This window comes from Pseudomicrostroma glucosiphilum (genome assembly GCF_003144135.1).
Source record: "Pseudomicrostroma glucosiphilum strain MCA 4718 unplaced genomic scaffold BCV69scaffold_12, whole genome shotgun sequence".
Classification (NCBI taxonomy): Eukaryota; Fungi; Basidiomycota; class Exobasidiomycetes; order Microstromatales; family Microstromataceae; genus Microstroma; species Microstroma glucosiphilum.
The window spans coordinates 353,532-379,170 of record NW_020289924.1 but is presented as its reverse complement, the minus strand read 5'-3'; the positions used below and the strand labels follow the sequence as shown (position 1 = coordinate 379,170).

Below are 25,639 nucleotides of genomic sequence, written 5' to 3'. Positions count from 1 at the left end.
AGTGGACAACGAGCGCTGCTCTCCCTCCTCCTGTCATCTCTCATCTTTCGTCTCTCACTTTCTCTTCCCACCACCACCCTCGCTCCCAGCACCCTTTTTCCTAGCACTCTTGAGCAAAGCCGCCCGTGCTCCCTTCCCCACTTTGAGCTTTCCCTCTCGGATCAACCAGCGCTTATGCTCCTCCCTAGCCCTCCTCAATCGACCTTCGACGGAGTTGAGCGATGCTTTTCGATCCAAGAGGACACCCTTTTCGCGAAGTCGATCTCGTTGCTGCTTCAAGGCTTGCGTCTTGGCCGTCTTGCGGGTTTGATTCGTGGAGACCTCCTCGCCGCGCGAGGGAGGGGAGACGGAGGAGGATCTGGCGGCTGTCCTGGTATTGCGGGCTTCGGAAGATGAGCGGACCGACCGGTCCTCCGTAGCGACCGTCACGCCCTCTGCATCCATCACTTCTTCCTCTTCAGGCGGAGGCCGTGTCGGGATCATCTCCTCTTCCTCGACACCTCTTCTACGTCTAGCTGCAAAGTACTCGCCGACGACCCTTCGCACTCGCTGGCGTATTGTTTCCTCTTCCTCCCCAGGGGTCAGACCCTCGGCGGCTTCCTCGACGCCTAGGTCCAGCTCGCCTGCTCGATCGCCTAGCTTACCCTCCCTCCACCGTGTGAGGACAAATTCGGCACAGCCGTCGAGATCTCGCTCACCTCCTTTGAGGAGGGTCCCCGGAGCTTTGATGGAGGCCCAGCGCAGCAGCGATAGGATCGAATTGGTAGGCCGAGGAACGTCTTCCTCACTCAAGGAGACATTCGAGGTAGATGGCATAGGTAGATGGGTGAGATAGATGGGCTGGGGCGGAAGCGAGGTGCCGTCTGCATCACGCTGTTCGCGCAGCCAGCGGTCCCTCTGCCAGGTGTACTTGAGATTCAACCTGTACAAGAGGTAGTCTGCCAGCCCCTGTGTGTCGAAGAGTGAAGACTTCATCCCGGCAGCAACGGCAAGCTTCACTCCCTTCTCTGCACCCTCTCTCCCTCGGCCGAGATAAGGGACCATGACCCCTGGGGTATCGTAGACGTAGATTGGTGGATACTTGGCTCCAGTCCTACCGCCCTCTTCGTCTCCTTCTTCGCCCTTGTCGAGCTGAAAGTAATTCGACTTGTTGGCAACATCTTTGGTGATGCGGACAGTACCTGTAAGCTTGCGGGTGTGGCCCGGCTGTGGAGCTGTCGAGGCAGCTTTGCCTGAGAGTAGAAGGAACAATCAAGGGGTTCAGTATTTGCAGATTGCCTACCCACTTAACGGCAATCAGCCCAGACTTACCTTTGCCAGCGCCGACCCTTCTAAGCGCATTGAGCAGACTGCTCTTCCCAACATTCGGCATACCCAGGATGACTAGCCTCACCCCCACTTCTGGCGTTGGTGTATGCCTGAAAGCCCCGCTCAGCGTGCGCTGCGTCTTGGCCAGGTCCCTCGTCATTGTGACCTTGGGAGGTGGATGGTTGGCTAGCTCTGCTGCCTGCCGGTGAACCCACTTGAGCACTTGTCGTATATCTCCATCCGCCCTGGTGTCAACGAAGAGGACCTCGTCCTGCTCTGCGCCTCGCGGCGTCTCCTCGGCGAAAGCTTCCTTGAGAGGCTCCTCAAGCCGGCGATCAATCAGATCCCGCTTGGTGTACACGACGAGACGTCTCTTCTGCCACTCATATCCCGGAGTGTCGCCAAAGGTGTCCCGCATGATGTTCTCAAAAGCCGGGTTGATGCTGCTGAGCGGTAGACGTGCATCCCGAGCTTCAATGACTAGCGGAGGAGGATGGCGGGCCAAGAGGGCTGGCAAGGAGCGCAGAGCGCGGTGCATATGACCAACGTACCATGACGGCACAGTCGATGGGAGCGGAAATGACTTCCGAGGCTCGAATGGCGGCAGTGAAGCTGGCTGGATAGGAAGCTGCACTCCTGTGACCGGCGTAGATGACACCACCGCGTTTGATGACAGGCGGTATTGAAGCCGCCGCGCAGCCGGGCCCAGCTTCAGTCCTGACGAGGTCGGACCCTCACCTGTCCATCGAGCCCACAGAAGGAGCCGCATGCATGTTGGCTGAGGCATGCAACGGCGAAGGAGATCGACAATCTCTTGTGCGTGGAAATATTGGCCTGGTAGAGCAACGATACTGATGTGAGAAGCTTTGCTTGTGCTTCTTTCCGAAGCTGCATGTCCTCTCTCTTCCCGTCGAGTGTCGGAAGCGGAACATTTGCGGTTCCGAAATCTGGAGATCTCGTCTGAGTAAGGTTTCCTCGATAGGCGCCTCGGATTTTAGGCCGATTAGGAGCGGAATAGTGCGGGAAGGTGGCGGGGCAGCCAAAGGCCGCCTTTGCCAAGCAATCTGGACATCTCTGGGTGCCCAGGCCAGTGGCGACGTGCAATGACCAACCTCGTGCGCTGCTGATATGGACTTCTGGTAGCTTTCGTATCCACTGTTCCTGCCTCCCAACACGATCCTTCCTCATCCTATACCGTCGATGAGTGGCTCACAGAGATATCACCCGGACAGTCGGCGGCCTGGCTATCGCGCTCCTGCTTACGATGAGAAATATGGCAGTGGCGTGAACACGCCTTCCGAGTATGAGCCTATGCACAAAGCGGCCGCACAAAGAGCACCTCACTTGTATGCTCAGCCCTTGCGGACTCCGATCAGACAACAACGAAGCAGACCGTGGTACAAGAGACCGAAGGTAAGCTGCACCGAGGACCTACGAGGGTTCAAGCGCCCCACAAAGCATCGAAGACCTGTCCCGATCTGATCTACCTCCCCACACGTTCCCCACGACTGCATTACAGCCCGTCTTTTGGACCTTTATCTTACTAGCGGTGCTGGGTTTGGGTGTGAGTATAGTGATGCCGACTTTAGGAGAAAACGCTTTCATCAACCGCTCGGTCCATTCTAACCGAAATCTCACATCTCCTTCCGTCCTCTGCTTTCCAGGTTGGTTTGGGGGTCCATTTCGGCCTACGGTCAAGAGGTTCCGACAATGGTGACCTCGACTTCCCGTCGATGAATCTCGCATCTGATCAAGCTGGTATGGAGACTGTTGGCTCCTTTGTCACCGGATCCGGTACAAGCTATGGCAGTGGCAAGCTGTCCACCGTCTTCTCATGGTCTTCTGGAGGCTTCGATCTCGGCGCAACAGGCGCTGGCACGGATGGTGTCGACCTACTCATCGACACTACAGCCGTTCAACAGCCCATGGACGGCTTTGGTGCGAGCTTCACCGACTCGTCTTGCTCGCTGCTCCACACTCTGAAACTCAAGAATGAGACGCACTACAATCAGACCATGGACTACTTCACCAGTGCCCGAACCGGCATGTCCGTCTTCCGAGTGCCCATTGCCGCAAGTGATTATTCTGCTCAAGGCGAATACTCGTACGCAGATACCAATGCAACAAAGGCCGCAATCAATGCCGGCAACACTACCTCACTGCCGTCTCCCCTAGCCGATTTCAACGTCGACAAGGCAGAGGCATACGTCTTTCCTGTCCTCCGAGATGCGCTGGCACGCAGACCTGATGCCAAGATCTGGCTCTCGCCATGGTCTCCTCCGGCTTGGATGAAGACTACCAATTCCTTCAATGGTGGTCAGCTGATCTATGGATCGGAAGAGTTGTATGCTCAATACCTCTTCCTTACAGTACAGGCCTATACAGCCCAAGGCATCCGGCCGTATGGTTTGACGATGCAAAACGAGCCCACGGACGGCACAACAAGCTACCCGACCAATTGGATGAGCCCAGCATCCTCTGCACTCGTTGCACGCGCTCTACGCACCTCTCTTGATGAGCACGGATTCGACGACGTGAAACTCTTTGCCAATGACGACAACTACATCGACTGGGCTTCGGCGGCTGAGGCTGTCCAGGCCGACCCAACGGCCTGGTCAGGCGTAGCGTGGCACGGCTATAATGGCAATTACACGAGCATTGGCGACTTCAACACCTCCATTGCCAATGTCACAACGCCTATGGAGCAACACCTAACGGAGATCACTACAACTGACAACAGTAGGGATCAATGGTACTCGGCTCGATTCTGGCTGACAAACTTCTACTTTGGACCCATCAATATGGGCGTGCGCAGCGTCATCACTTGGAACATCGCGCTGGACAAGAATGACTCCCCCCACATCAGCTCTGCACCGTGCGAGGACTGCCTCGGTACCTTCACAATCGACTCTCCCTCTGCGAACCTCAATCCGCCCGTCCAAGCGAGCAATGCACAATTCATCACAACGTACCACTTCTCTTCAGCCGTCGCCAACCTCACCAATTTTGGTGGTGGACCAGCATACAGAGTCTCGGCGGCTCCGACGGCCTCGGCATCAAACTCGCTTCGGGGTTGCATCGACTCTGTGAGCGCTTTCGCAGCTCCATGGAATGGTACGAGCTTGAGTGGCTCGAACATGAAGCGTGTTGGATTGGTTGCGGTCAATGATTGCTCGAGTGGGGTCAAAGTGAGACTTGGCATCGATGACAGGCAGGGAACCTTTTCTTTCTCTCCTGGCATCACCACGTTGATCTTCAATGTCTAATCTCCTATTGATTTGTTGATGGACCTGCACGCGCGCCTTGTAACTTGATCTCCTTGTATATATCGAAATCTGTAGCATTGGGAATCGCATCATTGTAGTCACTTGAGCCCGATTCCAGTGTGTGAGCATTTACACAGCTCTTGGGCGAAGACAGGCACGGCCCCTTGCAGGTGGCCACACGTTCCTGCTCGTACCAACTTGCAACACAAGGGTCGGACGAGATGTCCCATAGCGCAAAAGAAGAAGACAAAGAATGGTGAGAGTCGTGATGAGGCGATGATATTGCTTCTTTAATGACGTGACTCGACTGTCTACTTCTTACGGAAGGCCCGAGGGGGTATCATCAAGGCCACCCACTGCGTTCCTCTCCTTGATCTGCTCATGACCTTCCAAACACCTTCGCTACAACTCCGTCCTACGCTGCAGCACACCCAGCCACTTTATTCATCTCCCTTCTCCGAGTTGATTTCCCTGCTGATCCTGTGAATGGCCTTGAGATAAGCTTTGAGGTTCTCAGGGTCCACTCCCGGTGTGATGCCGTGTCCCAGATTGGCAATGTACGCTCCCTCGCCACCGAATCCACCCTTCTTGCTCCGCAGCATCCTCTCCACTTCCTTCTCAATGGCCTCCTTGCTTGCGTAGAGGACACTGGGATCCATGTTACCCTGCAGAGCGATTCTGTGAGCCGCCTCGTTGTCGGCTGCTCCCTTCGAGATCTTGGCGGCACTTCCTGGGGTAGCGAGGTCCACAACCCGGCGAGCCACAGCTGGCTCAACGGTCCAGTCGAGTGCCACGACGTCGTATCCTGCCCTTGAGATCTCAGGTAGCGAGTGACCCAGCGCTCCCTTTGCAAAGATGATCATGGGCACACAGGCAGTGGAAGAGCAGGCGAGCCTCTCATTGACGGTACTGGCGATGCTCCTCAGGTAAGGCAGAGAGAAAGTCCTGAAGTTGGCTGGCGACAGCTCTCCCGCCCAAGAGTCAAAGACCTGAACCATTTGAGCTCCAGCCTTGACTTGACCTACAAGGAAGTCGGCGCAGACGTCTGCGATCTTTTGCAGGAGCACCTTGGACTCTTCGGGGTAGTCGAAGAGCCACCTCTTTGCCTTTTCGAAGCCCTTGGATCCACCGCCTTCGATCATGTATGCCATCAGGGTCCAAGGAGCACCGCAGAAACCGATGAGTGGCACCTCTCCTGCCAACTCCTTCCTGGTCATAGTGATGGCCTCGTAGACATATCCCAGCTCCTTGTTGACGTCAATCTTCTTGTGGAGGCGGTCCATGTCCTTGGGTGTCTCCAAGGGGTCGGGGAAGTGAGGTCCCTTCTGTGGGAGCATCTCAACTTCGAGACCCATAGCCTGAGGTACGACGAGAATATCAGAGAAGATGATTGCTGCATCCAGCAGACCAGAGTAGCGTCGGATGGGCTGCAATGTAATCTCACATGCCAGGGAGGGAGTACGGCAGCAAGTGAAGAAGTCATGTGACTCTCGCAGCTTGCGGAATTCTGTCAAACAGAGAGTGACAGCAAGACGAGGAGATTAGTCACTGAACAAGGCTGAAGTATGGCTTCTTCCGATGTACTAACCTGGCAGATACCTCCCCGCCTGTCTCATGATCCATACTGGTGCCCTCTCCGTGTGCTGTCCCCTGGCTGCCCTCAAGATGAGATCGTTCCTGAGACCAGGGAATTGTCCAGTTTTGCACATCTCATCCTGCTTCCTGGCGGTGAAAGAGTTCAAATGGGTCAAGATTGGGTTGACCATGGTGGAATATGGGCCTTTAGATGTGTGCAGATGAGTATGGCTGAGGTGAGCTGGTCAGGAGGCGAGGCGATCAGCAGCCGGCAGGGTTGGAAGAATAGGCGAGGGCGAGCTGAGACGAGACCGAGTGGAGCCGTGGCGTCTTTTTCGGTTCCGTTCCGGTCACCCCGAGGAAGGCCCATCTCAAAGCCTTCCGGCGAGGCTTTACCCAACTTGACCTTCCTCATCGCAGCATAGCAACGATGCCAGTCAGACCAAATGTCAGGATCCTGTGAGTACATCAACATCTCGGATTCGAAATGCGTCCATGATTGGCCACTGACTCGTCCTGTTCGCCTCTTACCTCCTTGCTTGACACCAGTCGGGACATGGCCAAGCGCCAATCGGTCACTTCGAATGAGCTCCTCCGAAGGGCCTACAAGTACATTGCCCGCAATACCACTCTGCCCATGAAAACAAGACATCAGGCTCAACTACAGTTGAATCAATTCCCAAACAAGAGCAGGGCAGAGACGGTGAAGGAGAGATGTCATGAGACGGGCAGGGGGAGGGGTATCATTACAGAATTCGGACTATGCAGAGTGAGTGGCAGCTAAGTAGAGGATGGCAAGGCAGGAACGAAGCTACAATCACAGCCTCGGACTTTCCAGTCCCGGAGGTGAAGGAGTTCGCCTGTGCTTGTGACACCGGACATCGCTGACCAACGCCGTCCTCCCTTCTTCCCAACCATTTGCAGTATCAGTTCCGTCTGAAAGCACTCAAGGGAGAGCTACCCGGTGTCAGCAAAGCCTCTTGGTAATGTCCGCATCTAAAGAAACTGCTCACTGCGACAGCAGCAAGCCAGAGCCAAGACTACCCGAGCCAGTACGGACTCCTGTAGAGCTCAAGTAGACCATTGTACTATATTACCCCTCACCAATCGATTTGCGTACATCACATAGTCTCCTGTGCTGAATGCGACGGGAAGCGGTCTGTCTGCTCTCACGCCTCATGAAGCTTGCGACAAGTCGCTGCACGCAGATGTGTTTGATTCTCTCAGGCTACGCAACAATCACGCAGAACCCTGGCCCGCCGGAGACACACGAGTCAAGTACGTGTATATGCGTATATATTATGCAGGCATGTGATATGCGTGTATGCATTATGCGTCTGATTCAGAGTGACTTTCCTCCTTCATTCACGCTCTAGCCCCTTCCAAGGTAGACCGCCTTGGTAGCAATGTACGCCCTCCTCCACTTGCTCATCCTCGCCCTCTTACCCGCCCTGATCTCCTCTTCACTCTGCTCCAGAATAGACTGGGAAATGGCAAAGTACACTGCGCAAGCTGCCCGAAGTCCGGACTGGGTTGGCTTCGAGGAGAGAGCCTGGATGGAAGGAAACGATGCGGTGTAGAGCGAAGAAGCTATCTTGAGAAGTTGCAGGCAGTATGGCCGTAACGATGCTGGAGAGATGGTGTCCTTGCTCCCCTTGGCATCACTCGAGACCTTGCCGGCGAAGAGAGCTTCCAGTACTGGTTGCGCGGGCTCGTTGCGCTCGATGAGCTCGCGTGGGAGGTAGCATCTTCGCAGCTTGATAGAGTCGTCAACTACATCCCGAGCTATGTTGACCAATTGTAGCGAGACGCCCATCCGTCGAGCATGGTGAATCAGGTAGCGAGCTGTAGCCCTCGAGGCGGAGCTCGTGCTCCCCTCCGGTCTCTGCAGCAAGCTCACGTCGTCCTCCGCCAATGGCTCCAACGTCTCTTTGTCCAAGTCGATCGTCCGCTTCAAGTTCAGGTCCTCGAGCGAAGGGACGATCACGCCGCACCTACCCAGGACCACTCTCACACACATCTCTCCGATGCAGCCAGCGACACACTGAGCGTACTCAACGACGTCCTCCATGCTTTCCAGCGCTGTGCCAATGCCCTTCATGTCTAGATGCATGTCCTTCTCGTAGCCACGAAGTAGCTCTTTCCATAAGGAGCGAGGGACAAGATTGCGCAAGGGGACGACCGAGCTAGCTGATGCTCGTAGCTGCTCCTGCGACTGACATTTGAGGTCGTTAGTGCCCTTGCCCTTGCTTTCTTGGTCTGTGAAGCGCCTGAGCGTATCCCTGATGGCAGCTCTGGCCTGGCTTTCTGTCGAATTCGGCTTATAGATGGCAGCAATCAAATCCTTCAGCAGGGCGATCCTTCTGATCTTGGCATTGCCATGATCACTCTCACTCTCAGGGACAGATTCCTCGTCGTCGATGCAGTCGTCTGCCGCCCGGCAGAAGGCATATAGTACGCTCAAGTCGGAGCGCAGATCCCAAGGCAGTAGAAGGGATGCCATACTGAAGCTCTTTGAGGCATTGCTGAGAATGTCCAGAGATGTTGCTAAGTCTCGACACTGTGCAGATAGCCCGTCGTAGCCGCCCGTCGTATCTTCGGCTGGCGGGTCCATGACGACAAAGGTACCCCACAGAGCTTTGATAGTCTCCAGATTCAGCGGTAGGTAGCTTGGGGAAAAGGGCGGAGTCGAAGAGTCTGCCCGCTCTCTCCTAGATACGCCAACACCGAGACGAGCTAGCGTTATGCAGCGGTCGAATGTGAATGAGGCAACGACCAGGAGAAGATTCGTCACGAAGAAGAAGATCATTTCTTCGATCGGCAGATCTGGTATTGGAAAGATGTTGAGTGATGTAGCTTCCTGTGCGTGCGATGGGTGAGACATCAAACGCGTCAATTATGTACGCGAACGCATAGAGGTTGGCCGAGCCGAAATCTCGACTCACATTGATATGCCAGGTACCCCTTCGCAGAGCGAAGATGTCTGTAGCCCACAGGTAGGCTGTCGGCAGCAGTAGTGTGATGAGGAACGCGCCTTTACCAGCCCTCCAGGGCATCCGAGCTACGAAATTCGAGCTGCCCCAGCCTAGCAGGGCGAGAGGCAGTGAACACCACCACAGGATCATGCCCAGATAGTATGTGTGCTGTCCTGGCCGCGTCATTGCTAGGCCTGCTAACAACGCCGTGAAGCAGCAGGACACTGCTACGAACGACCACCTGGCGAAGAGGCTGCTCTGCTTCTCAGCTCTGGTCTCGAAGACGTAGAAGGTCGGCAGCAGCCACCGGGTCATGAAAGACGCGAAGAGCGTAGTCTTGACAGATTGGATGATGAACTGCAGAAGAGTCAAAAGCAGGGCAAAGTGAGTCCCAGTGAAGCATGAGCTGCTGGCTGCAGGCTACTTTACTCACAAAGAAGTACTCTTCGATGGGAACATAGCCGACTGTACCCATCACGCAACTCCTTGGGTACCTCCAAGCTCTTTGCCGCACCAGCTCATTGTCCCATGGCGTTGTCCATACAAAGGCTATTACAGGTAGAAAGATGAGCTTAGCTCGATCTAGGCGGGTCAGAAATGGCCGGTTGAGCAGATAGAGAAAGACCGTGGGGGGTATGGTGAGATAGAGGTGAAAGCGTGCATACGAGAATTGGCAGAGCTCTGACGTCCATGATCCACGATTGTGACCGTCAGCAGTCTCTCCCGAGGGAGCATCCATGGAGGAGGAGAAAGAAGAGGCTGCGATGCCTAATGCTGCAAGAGCCAGGAGTGAGAGGCTAGCCGGAATGGCCGCTCTCCGCAAGAGGCTGCCCATACTGCCCGCTCGAGACGAGATTCACGCCAATCTTCTGCTGTTGGTGGAGTCTGACTTGCAAGCTATTGTACAATGGAGTCCATAATGAGAGAGGCCAAGGGTCGGATATAAGAAAGGGAGTACAGGGTCTGCTGAGTGAGTGAAACATGAAAGGCGCATGGCGGAGGCGGAGCTCATGACGCATCTGGTCGATGCCGGATGCTCCTTCCGTCCGGCACAACTCCACCTCCGTCCCCACTCGGCAGTATTGCAGGCATGTCTTCCTCAGCGCACCTCTCCAACTCCATTGGCGTGTCACTCGTCTTGGTAGATGTACAGAATGACTTTCTACCAGAAGGGTCGCTTGCAGTCCCGTCCTCTTCCAAGATCATTCCACCCATTCTGTCCCTGCTGAGCAAGAAGAAGTACTGGGCGAGCATAGTCGTGACACAAGACTACCATCCGCCAGACCACATCTCCTTCGCAGACAATCACGAGGGAGCTGAAGCCTTCAAGGCTATACAAGTCGATCATCCCCTGCTCGGTCGCAATGGAGAAGGAGAAAAAATCGAGCAGATGATGTGGCCAAGGCATTGCGTCCAGGGTACGAAGGGATCCGAGATCCAGCAGGACGTCTGGGCGATGTTGGCAAACGTGCGGCAGCAGGGTGAGGACGTAGTCGTCGTTCGCAAGGTAAGCGAGACGGACGGTGATGCAGCTGGAAACGTCAATCGCTCCTTCTGACAGCGCTTTGCTCTGCCAGGGAGATGATCCGAAAGTCGACGGATACTCGGGCTTGTCAGATAATGCATACTCGAGGTTTACTCCCTTCATCAGGTATATTTCAGCCAATCACTCCACTGCCGGTGTACAAAGGCCTTCAACAGACATTGCTGTTGTGGCAGGTCTAGCCACTGACTATTGCGTCGTATCCACAGCGTGAGTACGAGCTCAGCATAGCGCTAACCTCAGACTCGTACCTGAAAGCTAAGCTTCCTCTCCGTCTACTCGCAGCCTTGACCTGCTCAAGTACTCCATCGCAGTGTACATGCCTCTGAATTGCATCGCAGGCGTGTCCGAAGAGACGACCGCATCTGCTATCACCAAGCTTCGCTCGGCTGGAGCTCACATCTTCGATACACACGAGGAGGTCATGGTTGCCGTACATGCAGAAGTCGAGAGGAGGCGTGGTCAGGAGGGGAATTGGATGAGCAGCTTCACAAAAAGACAGAATGTAATCTGGAAGGCTAGCTGAGGCAGCGGTATGCTCAAAGATATGTATGTAATGGCATTTCTCATCGATATGACATTTTGAATGATCTCCGCCTTAGCGGACGTCACCTCTTCTGACAAAGGGCACACCTAGTCCGCTCAGTAGCTGTCTCGCCTTCTCTGTCGCTCGCGGTCCTCGTTGATTTGTGATGCAGTCCACCTGACAAGAGAGGAGACAACGCGAATGCCATGTATCAGTGTCTAACATATTGTATCACCAGTGTCAAGGCCGAACTTGACTCACCTGGAAGCCCATTGCCCTGTTCGGATACGCATCCCAATTGATCTCCGTCTGAGGGAAATTACCCATCGCATCCGGTCCCAGTCCCAGTGACACCACGCCGCTCATTGCCGCCGGACTTCCAGGAGGCTGACTGGCAGGTGGCAGGAGGAAGCCTTGGAAGGTCCTCAGCCTTGGCAGAACAAAGGTGATGAGCACCTCGAGGAAATTCATAGCAAGTGGCCTTGGCAACACAGCCTGTACACCAACCGGCATACCAGGTCTCAGCTTGAAGCTTGCCGCTCCGGACCTGGCTCGAATGATCTGAATGTATCCACTGCCCTTTGCTGAGCCCTGCGCAGCTCCCCTGGCATCTTGGCCCATCGCGGGATTGGCAAAGGATCCCTTGGGCGACACTCCGGTGATAGCTCGGAGTTGTGCCACGAGCGGAAGCAGAGCGTGCTTGCTGACAATGGCTTCCTTGCAGAAAGCTGAGATGACAATACGATCCAAAGCCACCAGGTCTTTTGTAGGGTCTTCAAAGTCGGGGACCATTGGCCCAGGCTGCAGACTTCGTAGACCCTTTGGGGGCCTCTGCGGCCTATTCTTCGAATAAGGCGAGGCAGGGTCCCATTCCCGCTTGGTATGGCTCGTCGACTCGACCGCAAGCTTCTCGCTAGCATTCAGCTTGGACCATTCCGGATCGTATGTCATGTACAGCAAAGAGGGGGCGAGCGTCTGCCGATAGTGCTCGTCATATCTATTGAGCTGATATTGACCTAGGGAGAGATGGGTCTCTGCTCCGGGTGGGTGCAGGATGTTGCGAGGTGGGACGGAAGATGAGCTCGCTGCCGAGCCCGAAAAGGAGCGGCAAGCGTGCGCGACAGCAGACGAGGAGGAGGAAGAGGATGACGACGATGTCGCCTGCTGCCTCAGGAGCGAGGCGGAGGCATTACGGAGAGCCATTGCCGATGCTGATGGTGGTGATGATGGTGACTACTGGTGATGGGCGCTGAGACAGGGTAAGCGGGGATGTGGAAGAAATAGGCTAGACGCAGGTCCGAGGCAATTTTTTCGGGTCCGCCTCCCTCCCTGCACCCAGTCACGATACGGCGCGACTTTCAGTCGACGACGGACATCGCCTCCTAGCTATGAGAAGCTCGGACATACATAAAGGCTTGTAAGGTTGCCCTGTGATCACTTGCCGGAAGATGGAGTTTGGAGATGCAATACGAGCTGTTTAGCGACATCTTTGGTGCTCAAGAGTGTCTCGCAAGCGTCCAAGCGCGAACAGCGGCCCTTCAGCCTTTCAATTCAGCAAAGCTCGCTCAAGGACACGGAGCATGCGTCTAGCTTCGTAGAGGGTCCCTACGATGGTGTGAGATCGCTTCGGTGTGATTCTTCTTCGCCATTTGACCAACAGAGATTCTCAACGTGCCCGTCGAGCTCTGAAACAATCGTCTGCCAGGTCGAGAGACTCGTGGGGCTGAGTCTGGCTGCGTGTGGGCGGACTGCGAAGAGGGCGACGGAGATTTGCCGAGGTGTGATGGACTCGCCTCGACTCCCGCCCCGGTTGCGTCCCGTCTCTTGCGCGAGCCCAAGGAAAGAAAGGAAGGGAGGTACAGGACAAAATGCGAGCGAGATAGCACCTGGCAGGTTTCCTCGCAGAAGGATATAAACCTTGGCATAGAGTCACCAACAACTTTCCTTTTCCCCACATCCTACTGTCCCTTCAACCTTCCGCGTCGCCCGATCTTTCTTCCGCCCGTTCCGTAGCATTTCACCACCCCACCAACACCACCTCACCACTTCAACATGGCCAGCGTAGCTCAGCACGGTCACCCCAACATCCCCCCCATCAACAATGAGCCTATGGTGAGCGCAGCTACGGGCTGACTCGCTTCTGGAGCCTAGCAATTGACACAAACTTCCCTTTCCCTCGCTTACAGCGCAACTACGAGCCTGGGTCCAAGGACCGGGCCGGACTGCAAAAGGCCGTAGACGAGATGATCAAGGCTGGACCCGTCGAGGTTCCCTGTGTCATCAACGGCAAGGCTGTTACCACTGGCAGGACCAACAAGCAGCTTAACCCTTCTAACCACGCCAGCGCAGTTGCAGTGTACCAGGAGGCTGACGCCGCTCTGATCGGTGAGGCAATCGAAGGAGCTCTGGCCGCCAAGGTCACCTGGGAGGACATGCCCTGGGTGGACCGAGCTGCCATCTTCCTGCGAGCCGCCGACCTTATCGCTGGCAAGTACCGCTACAAGATCATGGCTGCAACCATGCTCGGTCAGGGAAAGAACGTCTGGCAGGCCGAGATTGACGCTGCCGCCGAGATCTGTGACTTCTTCCGATTCGGCGTAGCCCAGGTCGCTGAGCTGTACAGCCAGCAGCCCGCCAAGCACGCCCCGGGAGTGTGGAACAAGATGGAATACCGACCCCTCGAAGGATTTGTGCTCGCTGTGAGCCCCTTTAACTTCACCGCCATTGGTGGAAACCTCCCTGGTGCCCCTGCTCTTGTCGGCAACGTTGTCATCTGGAAGCCCTCGCCGATGGCCGTCCTCTCCAACTACATCGTCTACCAGATCCTTGAAGAGGCTGGTCTTCCTGCCGGTGTGATTCAATTCACTCCCGGACCCGCTGAGGAGATCGTCAAGACATGTACCGACCACCGCAAGTTCGCTTCCCTGCACTTCACAGGCAGCACCTACGTCTTCCGACAGCTCTGGAAGCAAATTGTCAGCAACATTGACAACTACGTCAGCTACCCCCGAATCGTTGGTGAGACTGGTGGAAAGAACTTCCATTTGGTTCATCCCTCTGCCAACGTCACCATGGCCGTCCACGAGTCGATCAGGGCCGCGTTCGAGTACCAGGGACAGAAATGCTCTGCCCTGTCTCGCTTGTACGTGCCTGCCAGCCTGTGGAACAACGGTTTCAAGGACGAGCTCGTCAAGGAGATCAAGTCCATCACCCTCGGTCCCGTCGAGGACTTCAAGCACTTCATGGGTCCCGTCATCTCCAAGGGCTCCTTTGACAAGAGCGTGGGCTTCGCCGAGGCTGCCAAGAAGGAGGGCGGTATCATCCTGGCTGGTGGCAAGGGAGACGACTCCAAGGGTTACTATGTTGAGCCCACTCTGATCCAGACCGAGAACCCTCGATCCACCACCATGGTCAACGAGATCTTCGGCCCCGTCCTGACCGCCTACGTCTACGACGACTCGAAGCCCGACTTCTGGAAGAGCATCTGCGCCGAGGTCGATGGCTGCACCGAGTACGCCCTGACTGGTGCCGTCTTTGCCAAGGACCGCCAAGCCGTCGTGGAGGCCAACTCGTACCTTCGCAACGCCAGTGGCATGTTCTACGTCCAGTGCAAGTGCACTGGTGCCGTCGTGGGCCAGCAGCCCTTCGGTGGAGGCCGAGCCAGTGGAACCAACGACAAGGCTGGTTCCATCTCGATCTTCTACCGCTTCGTCAACCAGAGGACCACCAAGGAGAACATGATCGACATCGACCACTTCTCTTACCCTCACAACGCCTAGAAGCCGAGGTTCTTCGTGCGTGCGCCCTCATTCCCTTTACCTCCGATTTCCGTCACTTTGTATAACAAGCATCCCGTCACTCGTCTTCTCATTAGGGTGAGAGCCTCCCTATTAACACTAGCGCTCTTTTTACGACTCATGACTCTCGCGAAACTGTATTATCTCTTCGGGTGTGGAGCCCCCGATTAACACTGGCCCCTTTCTCGCATTTGTCAGTATCAATGATATCCCTCCTAGCTCAGTTTCCACTTGCCCGACGTTGCACCTCTCGCCCACTTTGTAGTCAGTGTACCAGATGGTGTTGGGCTGTGCGCTCCGCGTTCAGGGGTAAAGGCAGCCAGGGAGACGACGCGCACGCAGGCACGTACTCAGGAACCTCATGCAGCATGCGCTTCAAGCTCCGCTACATCTCAACACGGCTTCCGACTCGGGCCCCGAATTGGGGCGGCGCAGACGTTGCTCCGTCCGTCGCCGTCGGCCCCCTTGACAACCATCGCCCTTGACAACTCCCTCGTCTGCCACTGCTTCTGCTCTCCTTACCATTGCCCCCCTTATCCTCTCTGCTGTGCTGCTCAGACTTAGACCGGCAACCGCATATCCACCCCTAGCTTGCCCCTCCATCGCTCTAATATCGGCCAATCTACACCTGCTAGACATTCCCGACAGGCGTACCGGATATACCCCTGTCACACGTCTCGAGAGCAACTGTGTGAGCCCAGGCGTCGGCCAGTTGCACGGCAATCTCCTAGAAGCACAAAAGAGGGCGTCTGAAATACTACGAGACCGAGCACGACCCACAAACCTCTCTTATCAGGCCCGGGCGTCAATATTGATAAGGAGGTCCAAGCGAACACCTCGAAAGCTACCGGTACTGCATACTGGCCGAGTCGATCTAATCTGGCTGCGTCAATTCGCGGCAGAGTCCAGATCAGCGACGATCGACCATGACCACGGCAGGCGTCAATTTCGCGCCTCGCTCGCTCCCCGCTGCACAGTCTTCGGGCTCATCACTGCCCCGCCCTCCTTACCCCGAAGACCCCCTCGACAGGCGTAGCCCGGGAGTCACATTCTCTACTCCACCTATTGCAGACAGGCCCTCACCACCTCTTCCTGACACGCCCCCCGCTGATGGACCGGAGCGGGTACCCGTGCATCGTACCACCTCTGGGGGCACAGGCGACCGGCGTGGGCTTGCCAATCAGGCCTCCAGTCCCTGCCTCGGCAGATCACAATCAATCACAGCATCGTCAGGCATGGCTTCTTCACCGCCGTCCAACAACAAGGATAACAACATGTTCGGGCGTGTGGTTCGTAAACTCTCTAAGCGCGTCAAACCTCCCAGCCAACGCTTCGCAGCAGGAGGTGAAGCAGAAGCTAATGCGCCGGCTAGAGGGAGGGTCGATTCGCATGGACGTTCGGCAGACCTAGACGCACGTCGGAGGGCCAGAAGTAGGGAGCAGATGAGGATGGAAGAGTCTGGGCAGGTGCGAGGCCGCAGACCGTCTCTCGAATGGGGTCCTCCGCCGTTGCAAGCTAGCGACTGGGTACCCGCTTCAGAGACGAGACCTGCTCCACCAGCCGAGCCCCTCAGCAGTACCAACAAATATGCTCTTGCATCGAGATCGTTCGATTCGCTGGTGTCCCTGGGTGGCAATGACGGCGTGACACCAGTGCTGAAGAGCAATGCGGCATCTTCAAACAATCCATTCAGATCGGACTTCTCCCAGGATGCGCAGCCTGCATCGACGAATCGATGGATGACTTCAAGCATCACAACCCCCTCTCTGATCGCCTTGAATGACCCCCCGCAATACTCAAGCAAGACGCCTATCTCACCCTCTCTGGACCCAAAGAAGGTCAAGATCTCGTCAACAGCTCGGGGAAAGCCAGCTTCGGACCTGCCTCTTGCATCCGCTCACTCGTCACACCTACGTGCTCCTTCGAAGCCCGACCTTCGCAGTGTGGTGGGGGCACCTGTCAATGGCTCGGCTGACCCAAGTGGAGCCGATCTCGGTGCGCTCCCAAAGCAGGAACAGTCGGAGAGAGGAGAGCTCGTAGGCAAGGGACCTTATTGGGCTGTGCAACGTGGTTGGACCAAGGGTGTCGTCACGAGCAAAGAGGAAGCAGATCGGAGAACGAAGAATTTCCCAGGACCAGTGATACGGTATTTTGAGGCAGATCAAGTCGACGAAGCCATTGCATTCGTCAAGGCGGGAGCCCTCGCCAGTCGTCCGCGCTCGAGAACCGGCAATGGCGGGAGCGAAGATGATCTTCTAGGCGGCACCTTGCCATCCTCCTCAAGTGGATCAAGCGGTCTGGGAAGAAGCGTGTCACTGATGGAGAAGAGCTCACAGTCAGCTTATCGACCCCTTCAATCGAGGCATCGTCACAATGCCAAAGGAGGTGCGCAGGGACAATCTCTTGGAGGCGAAGCACCTTCGGGAAGCGCTGTCGCGTTTGGTGCAGGCGCTGCGCCGGCGACTAACGGCAGCTACAGCGGTTCAACGACAAGAGCAGTCCCCAAACGGCCCAGTCTCGCTTGGAACCGGGTCAACTCGTATACACCAGAGCTGTCACCGGTCATGGGTACAGCGATCGAACCCGAGGGCGATTTCTCCTTTGGTCATCGGCTGGAGCGGTCTGCATTGTCGAAGCTCTTTGCTGCTACTGCTCAAGGAGCTCAAGACGACCTTCAAGGTTCATCTGCAGCCGGTCGCAGAGCGCCCACTGCAATGAGCGTTCTCTTCGTCGAAGATTTACGTGCCTCCATCACCTTCTATACCGAGACCCTTGGACTCATCCAAGTAGATCGAATGGGCGGCGAGCAGGCCTTGATTGCCCTTCCTACTCATCAGCAGTCGCCCACGATCTGCCTGCGAGCTCGAGGCTCTGCTCCCACCTCGTTTGGTGCTTCGGCATCCTCGTCTTCGCTGAGCGGCAGTACAATTCTACTGCCTTTTCATCTGCCGTCAGACTCTTCATCTACACCTTACTCGCTTCTTCAAGCGGTCAAGAGTCGGTTTGAGAGCCTCATTCAGGGGGCCGGTGATTCCGACTTGCTGTCTTCCACCCTTGCTGCCGGCAATGCAGTCTCTGCATCTTCGGCAGGAGGCCCACGGCAATCTGCTAATTCGAAAGCTAGGGTGTTGAGCTCTGGCGCTAGTGCAGATAGCATCGAGCACAAGGCTTGGGGAGCCACAGAACTTTCCCTCGTCGACGCAGATGGACACCTGCTGATCATCAGCGTCACCTCTGCGTCTAATTCTAGCTTCAGTGCCTCACCCATAAGCACCTCACCCGATCGCTTGGAACTGCTGTCTTCGACGACAACGGCGCAAGCAGCCCCGTCGTTAGATAATTCGGCACCTTACAGGCCCACTCGACCCTTCCTCAAGACTTATTCCTCCACTGGCACCACGGGCAGCAGTAGCGCCTCGAGAGGCTCCAACGTGGGCGCTGCCTTCGACCCGTCGCCCCTGTCCAGTAAGCCTGACTTCTCGCAGGGGAGACCACAGTGGACTTTGATCAAAGATGATGATGATGATCTCTGATACCTGGCTTTGTTCAGCGCGATGAGCGCCTTGAGATGCTGCCGCTGTTCAAGCAATAGACCAAAGACCCAGATGAATCACCCGCGAGCTCGTCTTGCTACCGCGCCCTCTCTCCATATAAAGTCAGCTGCTTTGTTCCTTTCTAGCTCTTTCTCGTCACTTTTACTGTATCATGTCCTGGTTGCTCTCTCATTTACCTCGTCGTCGTCTTCGTCCTCATACTCGTCTTGCATGGTACCCCTGCCGCTCAACCCCTTCTCGTGTAGAATGTTGCCTACGGCTCAGCCTAATGACACCCTCACTCATCTGATCGTGTCACTCGAGAGGTCTACTGGTCGGAAGCTGACCTTGCTGCTGTGCTGCTGTTTCGACTGTGCTATGAGCTGCAAAAGATGTACCTGGCTACAGGCGGTCCGCGAATGGCTGCTAGCCAATTTGAAACCCCGACGCTGATCCGCTTCCTGATGCTTCCTGTCCTTCGTTGAATCCTGCTCACCTCCATCGATCCCGTCCACCCAATCGCCAATCATGTGTGAGTACAGGCCAGGCCCAGTCAGTGTCAGACAGTATAGCTGACACTTAGCTTTGCTGCTCTATATCGCCTCTCACAGCCTTTGGAGGTGGCTTCAGCGGCTTCGGCGCGGCCAACAACACCAATAAACCCGCGACGCCTACACAACCAGCTGCTGGTGGTTTCAGCTTTGGCAACAACGCCTCTACCCCAGCAGCCTCCGGCAGCGCTGCTCCATCTACTACACCAGCCTTCTCCTTTGGTGGCACGGCAGGCGCTGCTGCACCTAAGCCTGCTGGAGGATTCTCTTTTGGCAACACAGCCTCGACACCTGCTGCTCAGAGCTCACCAGCGCCAGCCCCAGCGGCTGGAGGCTTCTCGTTCGGATCTACACCTGCTAACGCAAGTAGCACTGCGCCAAAGACGGGTGGCTTCTCATTCGGTGCAGCTCCATCGTCTTCAGCTGCCCCATCTTTCGGCGGCGGCAGCACTACGCCAGCTCATCCACCACCTACCAACCTCTTTGGAGGCGGAGGAGCAGCGGCAGGGACAAGCAGTAGTGGTACCAGCTCGGGCTTCAGTTTCGGAAAGCCTGCTGATAGCAAGCCAGCCGCTGCTCCTGCCGCGCCTGCTGGTGGCAGTCTTTTTGGAGGTGCGAGCAAGCCTGCTGCTGGAGGCTTCTCCTTTGGACAGCCAGCTGGTACATCCGCTGCTTCCGGTACAGCGACAACGTCAGCTCCTGCTCCTGCTGCCCCAAGCACCAGCCTCTTTGGCAAGCCTGCAGCTACTGCGACTCCCCCTGCATCATCCACCTCGGCAGCAAGCGGCGGGTTCAGCCTTGGCGGTTTCAAGCCTCCCGGTCAGACAGGCAACGACGCTAGCAAAACCGCTTCAGCTCCCACAGGCGACGCTGCTCCATCACAACCAGCCGCCGCACCTGCCGCTAGTGGCTTCTCATTTGGAAAGCCGGCAGAGAAGAAAGACGAAGCTGCAAAGCCTCCAGCAGCCGGAGGCTTCTCGTTCGGGGGCCCACCAGCAGAGAAGAAGGAAGAGGCTGCAAAGGCTCCTGCGACCGGGGGCTTCTCTTTTGGCAAGCCAGCTGAGAAGAAGGATGAGCCAGCAAAGCCTGCTGCTCCCAGTGGATTCTCTCTAGGAGCAGCGCAGGGCTCCTCAAGTGCAGCCGGCGAGAAAAAGGATGCTACTGCAACACCTCAGGCTCCCCTCTTCGGCGCTAAGCCTGCTGCTTCCACTTCCACCAGCACGACGACTGCTCCTGCTGCAGCTCCCGCTACTTCCTCCGCGACGCAGACGCAGCCTGGTAGCAACAGTACTGCCGCAAATGCCAGTACCTCCGTCCAGCCCCTTCCTGCCCCCTCCCTTCTACGCGGTCGCACAATGGACGAGATCATCTCCACATGGACAAGTTCCCTCAACACCTCTGTCGCCTCGTTCTCCAAGCTGGCCGGCGAAATCGTCGTCTGGGACAACCTATTGCGGCAATCTGGGTCTGAGATCTCTTTACTGCTCGCCAGTCTGGCTCGGGCAGAGGAGAATCAGAGTAAAGTCAGTCAGCTGCTAGACTATATCGAGCGTCAGCAGGATGATTTGGAAAGCTTGTTGGAGGGGTACGAGAAGCAAGTGGATGAACTCAGGGAGGCGGCCCTTGGTGGTGGAGAGAGTGGGATGGGCGGATATTTGGGTGGTGCGAGGAAAGGTCTCAAGGGGGGTGAAGTGGAGCGCGAGAGAATGTGAGTACTAAAGAGGTATTGCAGAACCTGCTCCAGGTGGATGAGACGTACTGACGCACTGCCTCGCCTTGCCTTGCCTTTCCACTCACCTTCCCTCAGGTACTCCCTCGCCGAGTCTCTCGATTCCCAGCTCTCCTCCCTCTCAACGAACCTCACCTCTATGATCATCGAGATCAACACTTCTCTCTCCTCCACACAACAATCTAGCAAATCCTCCACCGCAGGAGGAGGAGCTGCAACTGCTTTTCCTTCACTTCCAGGATCTGGAGCCGGAGGAGGAGGAGGGGGAAGTGATGAAGATCCCGTGCAGCAGATCTTGGTCATTCTCAATGCGCACCTCAACTCATTGAGATGGATCGACTCGGCGGTAAAGAGCTTGAGGGGACGGATTGCTGCTTTGCGGAGGGGAAAATTGGAGTAGCGAATAAGAGGAGCAGTACGAGGATGTGGGGAGGGCAGTGAGCAAGCAGGGGGAAAACATAGCGCAAGATATACGCAAGCCGAGGAGAAGCCAGTATACACAACTTGACGGGGATCCATGGAGCAAGTCCGCCTCTGGTACTCCTCCACCGCTGCAATATCCATGCTCTCAGTCACAATCGTTCATTCTTCTGCGCACTGAGACGTCCCAGGCAGAGAGAGGCACGAGAAAGGGCGGACGTATGAGCCTGAGTCGGAGCCGATGCCGAAGCTGAGTCCGAAGCCGGACCCAGCGGAGGGAGAAGAACGAGACGAATGACATTAGGATGAGGTGGGCATGAACTGAGCACTGAACAGCGAGCAAACAAGCTCGTGGAGTGGGGGAGCGCACATGTGTGCTTCTTCTTTGCGCAAAGAAATGAGTGAACAACGGCAGACAGAGAGACAGAGAAGCGTACGTGTGCTCTATGGTGTGAAGCGGATGGATTCGTCGTGTGCGCGGATTGACCTGCAATCGCAATGTGTGCTCTGGTATGGATGATGAATATGCGCAACGAGTTGAGGCAACAAGGGACGAAAAAAAGGAAAGAGTGAGCATGATTGTGGATACGAATGTGGAAGGGCAAGGGGAGGGAGAAATGCATTGCTTGTGCGTGCGTGCCGGTGTGATGATATGAGAGGAGGTGTGACGGTATTGATGATGCTGGCGTTGACGATGTCGATGGTAATGACCCGACTTGGGGCAGGAGACTGGAGCAGTACGTACCGGGGCCTGACTCGTGATACGAGGCAGTTGTTGAGGGATGGCAGTAGGCGCCAGAACGATGAGATTTAGCGCCGAGCGCTACCGCGCTTGGGTCTCGACAAGATGTTACTCAGTCGTTGGGCAGATCGAGCTATTACTGCCCATCAAGCGCCTTCTCTGCCTTGACGAGAGGCGAGAAAGGCGAAAAGCCCGAAGCCCCCGTACCGATCACACTATCGGGGGTGGCATCGCTTCGGAAGCTGGAGCCACTGATGGACTGGTCCTGCCAGGCGGATGAGCCCGAGCCAGAACGGCCAAAGTAGCCTCCTTTCTGGTCCTCAGGCGACAGCTGGTAGGCGTCTCCGCACTGGAAGGAAGACAGGGGGTACTCCTGCCAAGGCGACTTGTACAGGTAGGGCGAGGTCCTTGCAGTGGCAGCAGTGGGGAGAGGAGATTGTCCATTGACTTGACCACTATACACCGAGCGAGTGTCGCTAGAACTCAAGCCAGCTTGGTAGCTCCTCTGACCGGCACCGGAGGAAGGTCGCCACATGTCTGAAGATGCGGCGCCCTGGGAGACGGAACGTCCGGAGAGACCCATGCGGTCAAACAAAGCAGTCATGACGTCCTCTCCAGACCCTCGGCGCTCCCCAGAAGCACGGGCGTATGCACCATTTCCGGCAGACGGAACAGAGAGGGAGCTGTCATGGGCTGATGGATATGCGGGACGTCGCTGGTGATATGCTTCGGCAGCGAGACTGTGGGCATCAGTCTCTCTTTCGCGGCCGTTGGCATAGCCATGATATCGTCTCAAGAAGTCTTGAGTGGCAGGGTCGCTGCTTGCATACTCGCTCGTACGGCCATCGTGGCTGGCCATGCCATCCGTGCGAGTGTTCGAGAAGGGCTCGGAGCTGCGAGGGAACGACCTCTGCTGAGGAGTCAGATTGTCTTGGGAGTAGTTGTTGTCAAGAGTCACCCAATTTGCCAATTGACTGATCTGCATCTGAGCCAACTGCTGATTTTTCTCGCCTTGACTTCGCCCCCAGCTCAGTCTGATGCGGCTGCCGCCGATCGGGAATCCTTGCATTCTCTCGATGGCTCGCTCAGCGTCGACCTTTCTGAGGAATGAAACGAAGCCACAGCCTTTGCCGGGGGGTATCTTGACGTATGCAATGGCACCAAAGGGTGAGAAGAACGTCTTCAGAGTCTCTTCAGAAATGAGGGAGCTGAGTCCTCCAACGAAGACGGTGGTGTTATTGGGGTCCAAAGCGGACGATGGTGACGGGAGCGTTGCTGGTCCAAGGGTGAAGTGGGTGTATCCGAGAGAAGCGGGGCCCCCGTAGCTGGATCCTAGCGCCACTCCGGACCGGAGGCCTACATCTACAGGGCCGGAAGCTCCAGTTGCAGGGATGGTCGGAAATCCTGGCAGCGTGGCGATGCCCCATGTTGACGGCAGAGGCGTTTGAGCAGATTGCATCGCGATCTCCATGGGCGAAGGTGTAGTGTACCGTCCAGCGGCTTGCGACAGGTGGGCTGCTGAAGATGAGGAAGAGAGGTCTCTTCGAACATAGGAAGCGGGCTTGCTCTCCCTGTGGCCGCTCTGCTCGTAATTACGACTGGCGTGTTCGCCCTCGAAGGAAAACGAAGCCAAAGTTTTATCGTCCGCGGCGGCCACACCCAAGATTGGGCTCGCTGTCTTGGCGTCCATCACGCTGACCCGCAGTGGTCTGCCTGGGGATGTACCATTAGATGGCGTCAGGATAATGCCCTGCATCTCGACAAGGGCTCGATTGCGATCTGCCTCGGCAGAGAATCGAGCGATCCCCCACCCGCGAGAGGCACCGGTGTCCGCACTAGTCGCAACTCGAGCAGACTTGATACTAGGAAAAGGACTGGGTCCGACGCGTTCGTAGCCCGAGCCAAGACCGTCCTTGACGGACATGGAGCGTGAGAGTGCAAGGGGATGACTTGCTGGCCAGGGAGGTGGATGCAGGAAGTGAGTCACGATGTCGACTTCATGCAAATCTGGTGATAGGTCCTCAAGCAAGAGCGCATAGCCTTCTTCACCGGCGCGTTTCTGCACTGACGGGGGCGACGACTGCTGACTTCCGTACGTCCAGGAAGCCAGTCTTGATGGCATTGCTGTGCGGCATTGCCTGCGAGAATAGATATGATCAGAACATTCTCGCGGCGCGGATGCGATTGTTCTCCGACAGGTCTTACTCACATGTCGTCCCACCTTTCGGACGCCAGACCTCTCTGACTGCCATCGAGGGTAGAAGTGCTGTACATTTCTCCATTGTGTTGGCGAGTCAATTGATCTCTAGAGTCTTCCCAGGCTGCATGGGCGATATCGATAGGTCCCGAAGCTCTTTGATGCACATCTTGCAGAGAGCTGGCGAAACGCGAGTTTGCTTCTTTCTTCGAATGATGGGATGAGTCCGATGACGCCAGAAATCGACGCTCGAAGTGTTCCTGATTCTCAGAGGAAGAGACAGACGATCGCGAGGCTCGTGAGGTTCGTCCGTTGAAGCCTGCAGCTGCTTCACCAGGCAAAGAATTAGATGGGTGATTGAGAGCAGTCTTGCTGTCCCTGGAGCGGTAGGGATCTTCAACCGTCTTCTCCATCATTTCGAAATGTCTAATATGCTAAGAGCTGGAGGAAAGACGAGGGCTAAGAGATGATGGAGTCTGATGTGAGTAATGGATGTGAAGATGGTGTCAGAGATTGAGAATACCAAATTAAGGTGTGAGCACACGCTGATGTATGAGAAGATCCGGCCAGCATCGCCAGACATCACCCAAAGCTTTGAGCTTGGCTGTGTATAGCATGCCATCATCGCAGTGATCATATGGGTCCGAGCGTGGAAGAGGCAAGGCCCCTCATCTGGTTCAAGTAGGGGCTCGAGCGCGAGAATATTCTTCCGACCCCCCGCCTCCTACCGCGCGTGCAGCAGCAAGTCCCTGTCATGGACACGTCTTGCATCCTTCGCTCCAATCAGAGCCTCGTCATCGCGCTGCGATGAGATTGCCGTCCCTCTTCGGACTGACATGAGGCATCCGTCGTCGCCTATCGTAGCTTCACTCACCGTATGCACTTCTTCACAAGGTCAGAATAGGGCCAGAGAGGCGAGCAGCTCGTTTGTGCCTTCCGAGGTTGGCACAACAAGCTTTGTAAAGAGCTGAATGTGAAATGGGTTGATGATGTAGATGGCGTGGATATCTTGGTGGAGGTTGGACGAGGTTTGCTAGTTGCTATGCAGTACGGTTGGAACGCTGACGAGACCTGGCCTTGCTCTCGTGTATGCTGAGCGTGTATGACAGAATCCTAGCACTTTGCTAAAGCGTTGCTAGTAGGTGTAGGTGTACAAGAGGAACGCAGAATCGAGGTAGGTAGTGGGGTATGGATTGGGTATTGGGATGAAGTAGATTGCCGGGTAAAGGATAGAAAGGTTGGTTCAGGCGAGGCTGTGCTCAGTCCTTTGCTTATGGTCTCTGTCTTTGTGAGTCTTGAGGGCAGACGGATCACAAGTGCCTTTGCTACCACGACTCTAGTCACGCTGTCGCCGCGATCGGCAATTCCGGGCCGTTGCGGCGGCAGCAGCGGCCACGGCACCGGAAGATGGGGACAGTACCAGATCTCAAAGGGGCCGAAGCCGGTTCGGACTCCCAAGGAGATCTTGCTGAGTCGT

The 25,639-nt window shown here is 56.1% G+C and overlaps 12 protein-coding genes across 12 annotated transcripts; 6 read left to right on the top strand and 6 right to left on the bottom strand.

Moving 5' to 3' along the window:
• Positions 1–54: 54 nt before the first annotated feature.
• On the bottom strand, positions 55–1,846 carry BCV69DRAFT_300577 (hypothetical protein; the record flags this gene model as incomplete). The annotated part of the gene is made up of 2 exons (XM_025494469.1): positions 55–1,232; positions 1,312–1,846. 2 exons carry the CDS (start codon positions 1,844–1,846, stop codon positions 55–57), a joined length of 1,713 nt encoding a protein of 570 aa, XP_025346416.1.
• A 555-nt stretch (positions 1,847–2,401) lies between these two features.
• On the top strand, positions 2,402–4,710 carry BCV69DRAFT_284406 (glycoside hydrolase). Its single transcript, XM_025493028.1, has 3 exons — positions 2,402–2,721; positions 2,828–2,872; positions 2,973–4,710. Exons 1-3 carry the CDS (start codon positions 2,509–2,511, stop codon positions 4,572–4,574), a joined length of 1,860 nt encoding a protein of 619 aa, XP_025346415.1. The 5' UTR covers positions 2,402–2,508; the 3' UTR covers positions 4,575–4,710.
• Positions 4,711–4,874: 164 nt separating this feature from the next.
• On the bottom strand, positions 4,875–6,414 carry BCV69DRAFT_313995 (putative HEM12-uroporphyrinogen decarboxylase). The gene is made up of 2 exons (XM_025495080.1): positions 6,163–6,414; positions 4,875–6,081 (listed from the first exon to the last, which is right to left on the bottom strand). The coding sequence occupies exons 1-2, from the start codon at positions 6,338–6,340 to the stop codon at positions 5,015–5,017; spliced, it is 1,245 nt and encodes a 414-aa protein (XP_025346414.1). The 5' UTR covers positions 6,341–6,414; the 3' UTR covers positions 4,875–5,014.
• Positions 6,415–6,579: 165 nt separating this feature from the next.
• BCV69DRAFT_272597 (glucocorticoid receptor-like (DNA-binding domain)) lies at positions 6,580–7,423 on the top strand (the record flags this gene model as incomplete). Its single annotated transcript, XM_025490980.1, has 3 exons — positions 6,580–6,608; positions 6,699–6,918; positions 7,074–7,423. The coding sequence occupies 3 exons, from the start codon at positions 6,580–6,582 to the stop codon at positions 7,134–7,136; spliced, it is 312 nt and encodes a 103-aa protein (XP_025346413.1). The 3' UTR covers positions 7,137–7,423.
• A 98-nt stretch (positions 7,424–7,521) lies between these two features.
• BCV69DRAFT_251316 (hypothetical protein) lies at positions 7,522–9,863 on the bottom strand (the record flags this gene model as incomplete). The annotated part of the gene is made up of 3 exons (XM_025490424.1): positions 7,522–9,009; positions 9,095–9,481; positions 9,558–9,863. The coding sequence occupies 3 exons, from the start codon at positions 9,861–9,863 to the stop codon at positions 7,522–7,524; spliced, it is 2,181 nt and encodes a 726-aa protein (XP_025346412.1).
• A 351-nt stretch (positions 9,864–10,214) lies between these two features.
• BCV69DRAFT_300572 (Isochorismatase hydrolase) lies at positions 10,215–11,193 on the top strand (the record flags this gene model as incomplete). Its single annotated transcript, XM_025494468.1, has 3 exons — positions 10,215–10,631; positions 10,702–10,877; positions 10,953–11,193. 3 exons carry the CDS (start codon positions 10,215–10,217, stop codon positions 11,191–11,193), a joined length of 834 nt encoding a protein of 277 aa, XP_025346411.1.
• Positions 11,194–11,201: 8 nt separating this feature from the next.
• On the bottom strand, positions 11,202–12,685 carry BCV69DRAFT_284403 (ribosomal protein L5). The gene is made up of 2 exons (XM_025493027.1): positions 11,455–12,685; positions 11,202–11,370 (listed from the first exon to the last, which is right to left on the bottom strand). Exons 1-2 carry the CDS (start codon positions 12,394–12,396, stop codon positions 11,266–11,268), a joined length of 1,047 nt encoding a protein of 348 aa, XP_025346410.1. The 5' UTR covers positions 12,397–12,685; the 3' UTR covers positions 11,202–11,265.
• A 493-nt stretch (positions 12,686–13,178) lies between these two features.
• BCV69DRAFT_262132 (putative delta-1-pyrroline-5-carboxylate dehydrogenase) lies at positions 13,179–15,213 on the top strand. The gene is made up of 2 exons (XM_025490710.1): positions 13,179–13,305; positions 13,380–15,213. Exons 1-2 carry the CDS (start codon positions 13,246–13,248, stop codon positions 14,970–14,972), a joined length of 1,653 nt encoding a protein of 550 aa, XP_025346409.1. The 5' UTR covers positions 13,179–13,245; the 3' UTR covers positions 14,973–15,213.
• Positions 15,214–15,450: 237 nt separating this feature from the next.
• Positions 15,451–18,833, top strand: BCV69DRAFT_284400 (hypothetical protein). Its single transcript, XM_025493026.1, has one exon. The coding sequence runs from the start codon at positions 15,917–15,919 to the stop codon at positions 18,521–18,523; it is 2,607 nt and encodes an 868-aa protein (XP_025346408.1). The 5' UTR covers positions 15,451–15,916; the 3' UTR covers positions 18,524–18,833.
• A 218-nt stretch (positions 18,834–19,051) lies between these two features.
• BCV69DRAFT_303645 (hypothetical protein) lies at positions 19,052–21,289 on the top strand (the record flags this gene model as incomplete). Its single annotated transcript, XM_025494651.1, has 3 exons — positions 19,052–19,055; positions 19,135–20,782; positions 20,882–21,289. The coding sequence occupies 3 exons, from the start codon at positions 19,052–19,054 to the stop codon at positions 21,201–21,203; spliced, it is 1,974 nt and encodes a 657-aa protein (XP_025346407.1). The 3' UTR covers positions 21,204–21,289.
• Positions 21,290–21,974, bottom strand: BCV69DRAFT_48553 (hypothetical protein). Its single transcript, XM_025495329.1, has one exon. It carries the CDS (start codon positions 21,844–21,846, stop codon positions 21,376–21,378), a length of 471 nt encoding a protein of 156 aa, XP_025346406.1. The 5' UTR covers positions 21,847–21,974; the 3' UTR covers positions 21,290–21,375.
• A 952-nt stretch (positions 21,975–22,926) lies between these two features.
• On the bottom strand, positions 22,927–23,805 carry BCV69DRAFT_237287 (RNA-binding domain-containing protein; the record flags this gene model as incomplete). The annotated part of the gene is made up of 2 exons (XM_025489938.1): positions 22,927–23,240; positions 23,625–23,805. Coding segments are annotated over 2 exons (495 nt in total), but the record flags the coding sequence as incomplete, so codon positions are not given.
• Positions 23,806–25,639: the final 1,834 nt, after the last annotated feature.

Coding starts and splice junctions, on each gene's coding strand:
- BCV69DRAFT_284406 (XM_025493028.1), top strand. CDS start 2,509: ATGAGTGGCTCACAGAGATATCACCCGGACAGTCGGCGGCCTGGCTAT. Junction 2,722..2,827: donor CGTGGTACAAGAGACCGAAG/GTAAGCTGCACC, acceptor ACTGCATTACAG/CCCGTCTTTTGGACCTTTAT. Junction 2,873..2,972: donor TAGCGGTGCTGGGTTTGGGT/GTGAGTATAGTG, acceptor TCTGCTTTCCAG/GTTGGTTTGGGGGTCCATTT.
- BCV69DRAFT_313995 (XM_025495080.1), bottom strand. CDS start 6,340: ATGGTCAACCCAATCTTGACCCATTTGAACTCTTTCACCGCCAGGAAG. Junction 6,082..6,162: donor GGCGGGGAGGTATCTGCCAG/GTTAGTACATCG, acceptor TCTGTTTGACAG/AATTCCGCAAGCTGCGAGAG.
- BCV69DRAFT_284403 (XM_025493027.1), bottom strand. CDS start 12,396: ATGGCTCTCCGTAATGCCTCCGCCTCGCTCCTGAGGCAGCAGGCGACA. Junction 11,371..11,454: donor ACAGGGCAATGGGCTTCCAG/GTGAGTCAAGTT, acceptor CTCTCTTGTCAG/GTGGACTGCATCACAAATCA.
- BCV69DRAFT_262132 (XM_025490710.1), top strand. CDS start 13,246: ATGGCCAGCGTAGCTCAGCACGGTCACCCCAACATCCCCCCCATCAAC. Junction 13,306..13,379: donor CCATCAACAATGAGCCTATG/GTGAGCGCAGCT, acceptor CCTCGCTTACAG/CGCAACTACGAGCCTGGGTC.
- BCV69DRAFT_284400 (XM_025493026.1), top strand. CDS start 15,917: ATGACCACGGCAGGCGTCAATTTCGCGCCTCGCTCGCTCCCCGCTGCA.
- BCV69DRAFT_48553 (XM_025495329.1), bottom strand. CDS start 21,846: ATGCATTTCTCCCTCCCCTTGCCCTTCCACATTCGTATCCACAATCAT.